Source organism: Caenorhabditis briggsae, assembly GCF_000004555.2.
Source record: "Caenorhabditis briggsae complete genome, chrII, whole genome shotgun sequence".
Lineage (NCBI taxonomy): Eukaryota > Metazoa > Nematoda > Chromadorea > Rhabditida > Rhabditidae > Caenorhabditis > Caenorhabditis briggsae.
This window is the reverse complement of record NC_013486.2, coordinates 1,048,025-1,059,212: the sequence shown is the minus strand read 5'-3', so window position 1 is coordinate 1,059,212 and position 11,188 is coordinate 1,048,025. Positions and strand designations below refer to the sequence as shown.

Sequence of the window (11,188 nt, the reverse complement as noted above, 5' to 3'; positions counted from 1 at the left end):
CGTCGTCTGGCGTCTCTAGCCTCCCGAATCTTCAAATGGCTCCATCTCAGCTCTCCGTGCTCCGAATTCATTGGTTTTTGGCTCAAATTCTGTCAAATTCTTGGAACTTTTGAAATCCAACAATATATTAAACTTGTTTCAGCTATCACTTATTGTTGGCTAGCGAAATCCCTGCATCACTGGGTGCTTGGCGCGAGTGGTCTCTCATTTTTCGTCCTTGTCATGGAACGAAGTTTAGCTTCATTTTTGTATCAATCGTACGAAACGCAAAGTTGCTATCAGTCGGGATTCATTTTGACGGGATTTCAATGGTCCTATGGTTTATTGATTGTGGTTGCCAATCAATTGGATTTAATGGGGACGCCTAGGATTTATCCTAGGCTACCATGCCAAATCGAATATTCCACTGCACGCGCGATTGGCGTTTTTGTGGCCGCTGGATTTTGTTTGAATATTGTCGCGGTTTTGGTACTCGGCTGCAGCTGTCGTCTTTTGGGCGAAAGTCGGCCCCCTTTTGTGCGCTGTTTAGCCAGATTACGCTTAAGATTTTCCCATAAAGTGGCCAAACGCCGCTCAAAAGCTGGCAAAACTTCGCCTAGCTTTCGCCTAAAACCTTCCACCTTTGCCTTGGGTTCGCCTTAAATTAGTTTTTTTTTCTTTCTTGGAAGACTAGTTCAATGAGAAAATTTGATTTATTCAAACAATTATGAAAACTAATACAAAAAAATGATGAAAAAAGAACATACAAAAAAAGAAGCTTTAAAAAAAAGGTGCTCATAGTTCGCTCAAAAGACGGCAAACCCTTAACTTTCGCCCAANANNCANACAGGCNNCAGCCGGAAGTAGGTTAGAGAGAACTTTCATAAATTTAAGAAAATTCAAAATTTTAACTTTGAGCTCCTATATCTCAATTCCTAGATATCAGACAGTTGTCAACTGATAAAATTTTTTGATAACAAGCTTAACATTTTATCAGTTGACACCATTTTGATATATATGAGAGGAGCCTAGCTACAGTACTTTAGTGATTAGAGACTCTTTTTCAAACTTTTCAAATTTTTAAAAAATTAGGAAAAACTCAGAAAATCCAAATTTTCAGACATTTCGAAAAATGGTGAAATTCAACAGGACACTATTCCGACAGAGGAGCTTTAAATTGACAAGTTTAACAGAAATTTATCAAGTTAGTTTTCGAATTTTGGGATTTTTAGAGATTTTAGAATTGTAGAAGTTTCTGAAATTTTCTAGAAAAAAGTTTAGAATCCAAGAAATTCAGAAATTCAGAAATTCAGAAATTCACAAAACCAGAAATTCAGAAATTCAGAGAAATTCAGAAATTCAGAAATTCAGAAATTCAGAAATTCAGAAATTCAGAAATTCAGAAATTCAGAAATTCAGAAATTCAGAAATTCAGAAATTCAGAAATTCAGAAATTCAGAAATTCAGAAATTCAGAAATTCAGAAATTCAGAAATTCAGAAATTCAGAAATTCAGAAATTCAGAAATTCAGAAATTCAGAAATTCAGAAATTCAGAAAACCAGAAATTCAGATATTCAGAAATTCAGAAATTCAGAAATTCAGAAATTCAGAAATTCAGAAATTCAGAAATTCAGAAATTTAGAAAACCAGAAATTCAGAAATTCAGAAATTCAGAAATTCAGAAATTCAGAAATTCAGAAATTCAGAAATTCAGAAATTCTGAAATTCTGAAAATGTGAAAATCTGAAATTTTCGGATTCTGAAAATTTCTGGAATTCTGGGAAATGATAGAAAACGCTTTAGAAAAGTCAGGATTCTACGAAATTTCAATTTTCAAAATCTACAATTTGAAACTCGAAATTTCAGATTTTTCGAAAAAATCAAAATTCCAGATCTCCGAAAACGTCAAGTCAATCTCCCTTCTAGTTCCAGTCATCGTTGTGATGATAATCAGTAATATCGTATCAACATTGACAATTTCCGTTAATGTTATAGTTTATATTTTTGTGAGGGAGACTCCAGAAAGTCAGCGAATCTCTGTAATGACATTGGTTACTGGGAGAGGTGGGTATTATTTCGTTTAAAATTAGAAACTTTGTAAATAATCGAAAAACAGTGAACATTTCCTCCAATTCTATCTAAAAACGAGCTTTCTAGCTCATCTAAGAGCCGAGATACAAGCATTTCAAATTAGCGAGGTCAGAGACGCAGCGTGTCTCGTCGTCTGGCGTCTCTAGCCTCCCGAAACTTCAAACGGTTGTAACTCGGCTTGTAGCCGTCCAATTTGTGTCCTTTTTTGACAGAACTACGTAAAATTGTTCGCCGTACCTAATGATATAAATGTTGTCATAATTTCGAAAAATGCGAAAAATCGATTTTTTGGATTTTTGAGAATATCAATTTTCTGAAAGATTTTAAAAAATAATTTCTTCATTTCTGAAAAGTTTTCGTACTTCTAGCTCATATTAGAGCTGAGATATTACCATTCGAAGTTTGGGAGGCGTGAGACGCAGACGACGAGACACTCTAACCGTCTGCGTCTCTTCTAAACTTTGAAGGGCCGTATCTTGGTTTCTAGAGTAGCTAGAAAGGTGATTTTCAAACGAATTTGCTATAAAAAATTTAGCCTATTTTCGGAAAAATTAATTTTATGGTTTTTTTCAAAAAAAATGTTTTTTCAAAATTTCAATTTTCTGTTTCATGATGACATTGAACACTGAATTTGGAACATTTTTGTTGAATTTTCATCTTTCTAGCACATCTAGAAGCCGAGATATAGCTGTTTAAACTCAGAGGTCAGAGACGCAGCGTGTCTCGTCGTCTGGCGTCTCTAGCCTCTCGAAACTTTGAAGCGTTGTATCTCGGCTCATAAAAGCGCTAGAAAGTTGGTTTCTCTTCCATTTGCAAAACCTAGGCCAGCATTTTCAAGGTCACAAACTTAAAAAATTTTTCCAGGCAACGAAATCTCCCAAATCTACGATATATGCGCGGTGCTTTGTAAAATCGCATTTTGTTGGGCGATTCGATCGCATCCGGATTTGCATAAAAAGTGGAAATCGCTATTTGGAAATTCGAAAATCGGTCCGAAAGCGGACAGGCCCAATTTGGATGTCATGGGATTGGATGGGAAGAAATTGACGTTTACGGTCATTGTAGGTGTTTTGCTTTGTCCGCAATTTGGCGTAATGGTGTTTGCGGAAATTCCGCAAACACAAAATGCAAATATAACTTTTCAAAAATTTCAAAAAAAAACTTGAAAATTCTGGAAAAGTTCAAATCATCTGAAAATTCGATAATTCCACAAATTTCTAGAAATTTCGAAAATTCAAATCTTCATCACCGATTTTTCGAATTTTTCAAAAAAAACTTAAATTTTTCAGGAAGAAACACAGCACCACTTTGACTCGTTGGCTGAAATTTGGAAGTGAATTTTTTCTGGAATTGTCTAGACTTTTTCAAACATTTTCAATAAAATTTTTTGAAAATCTACAAAAAAAACATTCTACAGTAATCCTGGAATCTCAAATTTTTTAAATCTGCAGTAGTACCCTGAAACGCCGCGAAAATATCGAAAATGGAAAACGCTACAGTAATCCACAAATGTTGGGAAACTCAAAAAAAAATTGAGAAGCTACAGTAACCCTGAACTACAGTAATCCAAAAAAAAATCTGAGAAAACTCATGGCCTAGAAATTCAAAAAACTAGGGAATAGCCTAGAAATCCAAAAATTTCTGAATCTACAGTAACCCTGAAACGCCGCGAAAATTTAAAAAATGGAAAACGCTACAGTAATCTACAGTAATCCTAAAGTACAGTAATCCAGAAAATTTGAGAATTCGAAAAAAATTGAAAACGCTACAGTAACCCAACATCCGAAAATCCAGAAACTAGAAAACGCTACAGTGATCTACAGTAATCCGAAAAACGCCCTTTTAACTTTTGGTCCGCTATTTTGCCAATTTAAACTTATTTTCTTCAAAAAATGCTAAAAATCAAAATTTCCAAAAAAAATTTTTTTCCAATTTTTAAAATTTTTTACATTTTCAAAATTTTCAAAAAACCAAAAATCTGAGAAAATTCCTTCATTTTCAGACAGAGAAAAAATGATGATAGGGAGAGGGGGGCGGGGCATAGATTGCTCATCAGAAGAATGGGAGACAAAAATAATTATTGCACATATCCGGCAAACGACGAAAAAACGAAAGAAAAATTGATTATAAAAGTGGGGGCGGGGGGGCGGGGCCAAAAATTCACATTTTTTGGCGGGAAAAATGGGGGAACAAATAATATGCAAAAATTGGTTCGTGTACAGTATGATCCCGGTGAGCGAGGAAATTTTTGAAAAAAAATAGAAACTAATAGTATAGAATAGAGAAAATTCTCAATAGAGCGTATTTGCATTTTTTACAAAAAAAAATGATGATGATGATGGGTCCCGAAACGAAAAGAGGAGGAGGAGCGGAAAAAGGGAAAAATCAATAATTTAAAATTTTAGAGAAGAAAAAGAAAAAACAATAAAAAATAAATTTTCCATAGAATGTTCTAGATGGTCATCTTCGAAATGACCCTGACCAGCGCTCCGTTCTCCTCCTTCAACCGTTGATTTTCCATTCGAAGATTTTGTGTGGTCTGGAAGAAAAATTGCAAATCTTTGAAATTTTCGAAAAATCTGAAAATTAGGCCATGACCTAGAAATCCAAAAAACTAGGTCATGACCTAGAAATCCAAATATGACCTATTTTTTGGAAAAAAAAACTTTTTTTCGTAATTTTTTTTCGTGATTCCTAAAAAACGTCGAAAATTATAAAAATAAATTTTTTTTTTCGAAAATTTAAAAAAGTGAAATTTTGAAATTTTAGCAATTTTTTTTATTTAAAAAAATTTTTAATTTTCAGCAAAAAAAATGAAAAATTGGAATTTTTCGAATATTTTCAAAAAACTAGGTCATGGCCTAGAAATCCAAAAAACTAGGTCATGACCTAGAAACCCAAATATGGCCTAGAAATCCAAAAAACTAGGTCATGGCCTAGAAAAACAAAAAACTAGGCCATGGCCTAGAAATTCAACAAACTAGACAATGACCTAGAAATCCAAAAAACTAGGCCACGGCATAGAAATCTAAAAAACTAGGTCATGACCTAGAAAACCAAATATGACCTAGAAATCCAAAAAACTAGGTCATGACCTAGAAGTTCAAAAAACTAGGTCATGGCCAAATATGGCCTAGAAACGCCAAAAAAGAGGTTTCTAGACCGAAATTTCGCGATTTTTCCGAATTTCGGCGTTTCACACCTTCAACTGCAACTCCAGATCCGCAATTTTCCGTTCCATACTCCTGCGTTCGTTCTCGTCGAAAGAAGCGAGTGATGTCGATTTGGCGACGGACAAATTCTGAATCGTGGTGGCCGATGGAGACGCGCCGCGCGTACGCCACGCCGGTGACTGTGTAGACGATGATCCGCGCCATGGCTGAAACTTATAGAAAATTTGAAAAAAAAAATTTTTTTAAATTTTTTTGAAAATCCCAAAATTTCGAAAAAAAATTTTCAAAAAAAAATAAAAATTTTTTTCGAAAATTTTTTTAAAGAAAATTTTCAAAAATTCAAAATCACCTCAATCGTCTGCGACCTCCGCATATCGTCCATCTCTCGCCGGAGACGCTCGCACTCAGTGCGCTCCTTCTCGAACAGCGCCTTGTAGTTGAGATTCGTTTCCGTTGGGCGCGACTGAAAGCATTTTTCAGATTTTCAGATTTTTCGGAATTTCAAATTTTCTGAATTTGTCAAAAACGCTCATGTTCACAAAATATAATGTTTTTAACACATTTTGAGCCAAGAACCAATCAAATCGGAGCACGGACAGCCGAGATACAGCGATTTGAAGATTCCGGAGGCTANANACNCCCGACGACGAGACACACTGCGTCTCTAACCTCCTGAAACTTCAAATCGCAATATCTCGGCTCCTAGAAAAGCTAGAAAGCTGGTTTTCGAACCAAATTGAATACAATTTTCTGTTATTTGCGCGCGAATTATTTTGTGATTTCGAAAAAAAAATTGAAATTGAAAAAAATTTTAAATCTAGATATTCGAACTTGTAAATTTTTTCAGATTATTGGGAATCTTGAAAAACTGAAAAACCCGAGATGTTACAGTACAAAAACGAACAAAATCGGACACTTTTGAGCCGAGATACAGCGATTTGAAGTTTCTGGAGGTTAGAGACGCAGTGTCTCTNGTCGTNTGGNGTCTNTAGCCTCCTAATCTTCCATTGGCCATATCTCGGCTTCTAGATGAGCTAGAAATGTCGTTTTTGGACAGAATTGTAGGAAATTTTAGCTGTGTTTTGATCAACAACAAGATTTCAGATTCAAGAGTTTGAAAATTTTTCAAAATTGAAAAACAAACCGAATGTTCAATGAAGTTGAATTCTAACCTAATCAATCTCAAACCGGATGTTTCTCGGCAAGAAAAACTAATTCTCTAGCTCTCCTAGAAGCCGAGATATAGTCGTTCGAAGTTTTAGGAGAGACGCAGACAGTTAGAGTGTCTCGTCGTCTGGCGTCTCTAGCCTCCTAAACTTCGAACGACTGTGTCTCGGCTTCTAGATGGCCTAGAAACCTCGTTCTTCTTTTATTTGCAAGACCTAGGCCACCTATTCGTTTTCTAGGCCGCCTACACTTTGAACATTTCCCCCCCCCCCCCCAGTGTTACTTAATTTTCAACCTAACCTGCAATCCATAAATCGGCTGATTATTCGCCGACGATCCATTCGATGAGAGCGACGACGATGGCATGTATCGTGACGATGTCGACGTGGCAGTGGTGTTCGATAGCGGACCAATCGGTGTTCGCATCGATGGAGCCGGTGAGAGCCCAGCGACGACGGCGCTTCGAGAGGAGAGCGATTGAGTCGTACTTTGCTGAAGAAAATGGGAGATTTAAGTGCTGAAAATCATTTAAAAAGTTGATTTTTAGCGATTTTACACTGAAAAATTGAGCTCTGAGCTGATTTGTAACTCAAAAATTCAAATTTCGCGCCTCGACTTGTCCACGAGGAGTACAAAATCTGAAATTGAATTTCAGTGATTTTGGATGCTTTTTTAGATTAAAAATCATGAAAAACTGATTTCTAGCTATTTTACACCGAAAAGAATGAGTTTTAAGCTGATTTACAACTCAAAAGTTCACATTTGGCGCCTCGACTTGTCCACGAGAAGTACAAAATTCAAAATTGATCAGAACGCCGAATTAGTCGAATTTCAACGACTTGTGCTCAAATTCGGAGCTGTTTTTTCATGAAAATTCAAATTTCGCGCCTCGACTTGTCCACGAGGAGTACAAAACCCAAAATCGAATTCTCATGATTTTGGGGTCATTTTGTGCCTAAAAAGCTCGATTTCCGCATTATTTAAGCCGAAAATTATCAATTTTTCAGGATTTTTCAAATTCCTACCCTATCCGTACTGAACGATCGCATTCTATCCTGTTGGTACGGTCGCGAATGTAGCCGTCGCGATCTGGACGATCGCAGAATAACAGCGGGACTAGAAATTGTCATTTTGAAGAGAAAAGCTTCGTTTTTTAAAAGTTTTGCAATCTCACATATCCACACCAGGCCTGTGCGGCAACAAATTGCCGATTGCCGAAATTGCCGAATTTTTGTTGCCGAGGCCTGATCCCCACCTCTAACCACCTCCCCGCCCCAAAAAAACCCCATCGAAAATCGTTTTATTTGTTTTCGGAGAGAGAGCGAAATAGTATAGGAAGATGAGATAGTGCAGAGAAAAAGAAAAAAAAACAGCAAAGAAAGTTTCAAAATCTCAAGAGCCACACAATACTACATTGCATTTTGCACGCTTTCGACTGATCTTTGATTTTGTACTCCTCGTGAACAAGTCGAGCGCGCGAAATTTGAAATTTTGGGTTGAAAATCAGCTTGCGACTCGATTGTTTATCGTAAAAAAGCTAGAAATTGTAAGACGTTGAATTTTAGAAGAAAGCTGAGACTTTCTATTTTGTACTCCTCTCGGACAAGTCGACGCGCGAAATTTGAATTTTTGAGGTAAAATATAGCTGGAAAATCGATTTTCCGGTATAAGATCTATAGGAATCGTCAAAATTGACTACAAATCATTGCAATTCCGCCAATCGGGGGTTGTGATCGATTTTGGATTTTGTACTCCTCGTGGACAAGTTGAGGCGCGCGAAATTTGAATTTTTGGGGTAAAAATCAGCTTCCAACTTGATTTTTGAGTTCAAAGTAGCTAGGAATCAGTTTTTCATGATTTTTGAGCTCAAAATGACCCCAAAATCATGAAAATTCAATTTCAGCTTTTGTACTCCTCTTGGACAAGTCGAGGGCGCGGAATTTGAATTTTCTGATTTAAAAGAGCTGGAGTTTAGAAGTTAGGAATCGTTGAAAATCGAGTTTTTTAAATTTTTCAAGAAGTAAAAAGTGTAAAGTCTAGGGGTATCGTTTTTCTCAGTACACTGTGTGTATGAGTGTGTCAATATGATCAACGATCATATCATATCTTATCTTATCTTTCTGGAGCATTTTTTTAGGACAATTTCCGATTTTTCAGAAATTTGAAAAAAAAAGGAACACAGAATGATAGAAAAAAAGAAGTGGAAGCAAACCAAAAAAAACCGAATTTCAAATTTTTCGTAGTTTTCAGAGCTGTCGAAAAATGCTGAAATTAGATTGTCTGGAAAAGTTTCTACAAAAATTCTAAATTTTTCGTTTCCAGGCTTCATTTTGGTTCAAAAACCAATGTTCTAGCTTATCTAGGAGTCGAGATACAGCCATTTGAAGTTCCAGGAGGTTAGAGACGCCAGACGACGAGACACACTGCGTCTCTAGCCTCTCGAAACTTCAAATCGCTGTATCTCGGCTTCTAGGAGAGCTAGAAAACTGCTTTTTGGACCAAAATGAAGCCTGGAAGCCATTATTTCAGAATTCCTATGAAAAAAAACTAGGTCATGACCCAGTTTTTTTGGATTTCTAGGTCATGACCTAGTTTTTTGAAAATTCCGAAAAAATGCAATTTTCAGACCAAAAGTGGCAGCACGAAGCACATCCAATTTTGACCATTTTTGGGATTTTTTCGAAAATTCTAAAAAATTCTAAAAATCTGAAATTCGGCGTATTCTATTTTCAACTAATTCATTCCACCACCACTATATCTATAGATCCATCCTTCTTACCGTAATCCCATTGGTCTGTCCTCCTCCTCCTGGCGGCAGACTCGACGCCTTCTCCGACGACGACGTCGACAGTCGTGACGTCGTCGACATAGTTGGCAGCGTGCCAGCAGCCGTGGATCGAGCCGAGTACGGTACCTGGGCGGTCGCCAGTCGAAGTCCCATCGTCGGTGCCAAGTCCTCAGCGTTGACTGGTCCTGTCGCGCGGCGATTCGAACGAGATATCGAGAGACCCTGGAATATGGGGAACAACTGAACATCGGGCAACTACTCACTATATGAGTTTTTGAAAAAAAAATGAAAAAAAAAGAAAAAAAATTTTTGGAAGCAAAAAATAAAACCCTGTAATAGAAGGGCTCTTCATCTCGGCTCCTATGCAAGATATCGGAACGTTGCCAACTGATAAAATTCTTATCATAATATTAGCGACATTTTATCAGTTGACAACTTTTTGATATCTCTTATCAGAGCTGAGATAATCGAGCTCAAACTTGACAGTGTAGGGTGCCCATCTATTACAGGTTTTACGGTAGTTTTGAGCCAAAATTGAGTTTGATTTTTTTGAATTTTACAAATCCAGGGACATTATGACAAACAGACACACACACACACCAAGACTACTGTAGATAACCAAAAATATGGGGAAAATTCAGGAGAAACAGAAGGATCAGTAAATCGTGCAAATGCAAATTTTAACATGAGCAATCTGTGTTTTTTTTCAAAAAAAATTGGTGTTTTCCAGCTCTAAATGAGCTAGAAATCATTGAAATATCACTCATTGGCGATTTTGATAAACTTTAGATTTTGTACTCCTCGTGGACAAGTCCAGGCGCGAAATTTGAAATTTTGTGTTACAAATCATCTCAAAAATGGTTTTCCTTGTGTGTTTTTCGTTGTTCCGCAGCAAAATTGACGAAAAAACATTAAAATTCGAGAAAATGGAGGTTTTCAAAGATTTTCGATTTTGTACTCCTCGTTTTCTCGGTGTAAAATCACTGGGAATCAGGTTTTTCATTGTTTTTAAGCTCAAAATGACCCCAAAGTCATGAAAATTCGATTTTGGATTTTGTACTCCTCGTGGACAAGTCGAGGCGCGAAATTTGAAATTTTGGGTTACAAATCACATCAAAATTGGTGATTTCTAGATCAAATTTTCATCCAAAATCGATTCTCATCTATTTCTAGTCTATTTTTCAAAAATTGCAGATATTTCCAGACGGATTTTCCAACTTTTTCAAAATTTCATAATACCAAAATTTTCAGGATTACTGTAGCTCTGTGTCCTACCTGACTCTTTCTCCTCACGTTCGCCGAATTCGTCAGCGAATTATTGTTATTCGACGACGGCGAATTAGTATTCATCAGGGATACTGTAGCCGACGTGGTGACGTCGCCGGCGTGTTGGTCATCAGAATACGATGACAAGTCCTTCTCTTCGGATGCCAGCCGAGCTGATGGTGGCTGGAGCAGCTGAAACAATAGAGAGGGGAGAATGCACACACACTGGGGGATGGATTTCGAGCAATTTCTAGCAGAAGAGAGGGGAGAGGATTGGGATTTTCAGACAATTTCAGATTTTCAAATTTTTAGATTTTTCATATTTTGGAATCTCGGAATGCAAACGACCAATTCGCTTAAATTATGTCTTAAAATCAACTTTCTAGCTAACCTAGAACTCGAGATACAGCCATTTGAAGTTCCAGGAGGCTAGAGACGCCAGACGACGAGACACGCTGCGTCTCTAGCCACGAGAACTTCAAATCGCTATATCTCGGCTCCTAGATAAGCTAGAAAGATGATTTTTGAACGCAATTAAAGGAAATTTAGGCTGTTTTCAAATTTTCGATTTTTATGAATTTCTAGAATTTCAGAATCTTCAAAAAATCCCAGATTTTTAGACTTCTGAGAGTTCCAGAATCTGCACCAATAAAAACCAGACAACTACCTTCAAGTCTGTCCAGAAACCACTTTTCTAGCTCATCTAGAAACCGAGATACAGCC

General features: G+C 36.9%; 1 protein-coding gene across 1 annotated transcript in view; it reads right to left on the bottom strand.

Annotated features, from left to right (window-relative positions):
- Positions 1-4,523: 4,523 nt before the first annotated feature.
- Positions 4,524-11,188, bottom strand: part of Cbr-mel-11 — a gene marked incomplete at both ends in the record, with an annotated part of 35,480 nt that continues 28,815 nt past the window's right edge. Inside the window, 6 exons of the mRNA XM_045241705.1 lie at positions 4,524-4,610; positions 5,274-5,450; positions 5,594-5,707; positions 6,712-6,903; positions 9,191-9,421; positions 10,475-10,657. Of these exons, the coding sequence (XP_045091723.1) occupies positions 4,524-4,610; positions 5,274-5,450; positions 5,594-5,707; positions 6,712-6,903; positions 9,191-9,421; positions 10,475-10,657 (984 nt within the window). The remainder of the gene's footprint in view (positions 4,611-5,273; positions 5,451-5,593; positions 5,708-6,711; positions 6,904-9,190; positions 9,422-10,474; positions 10,658-11,188) is intronic.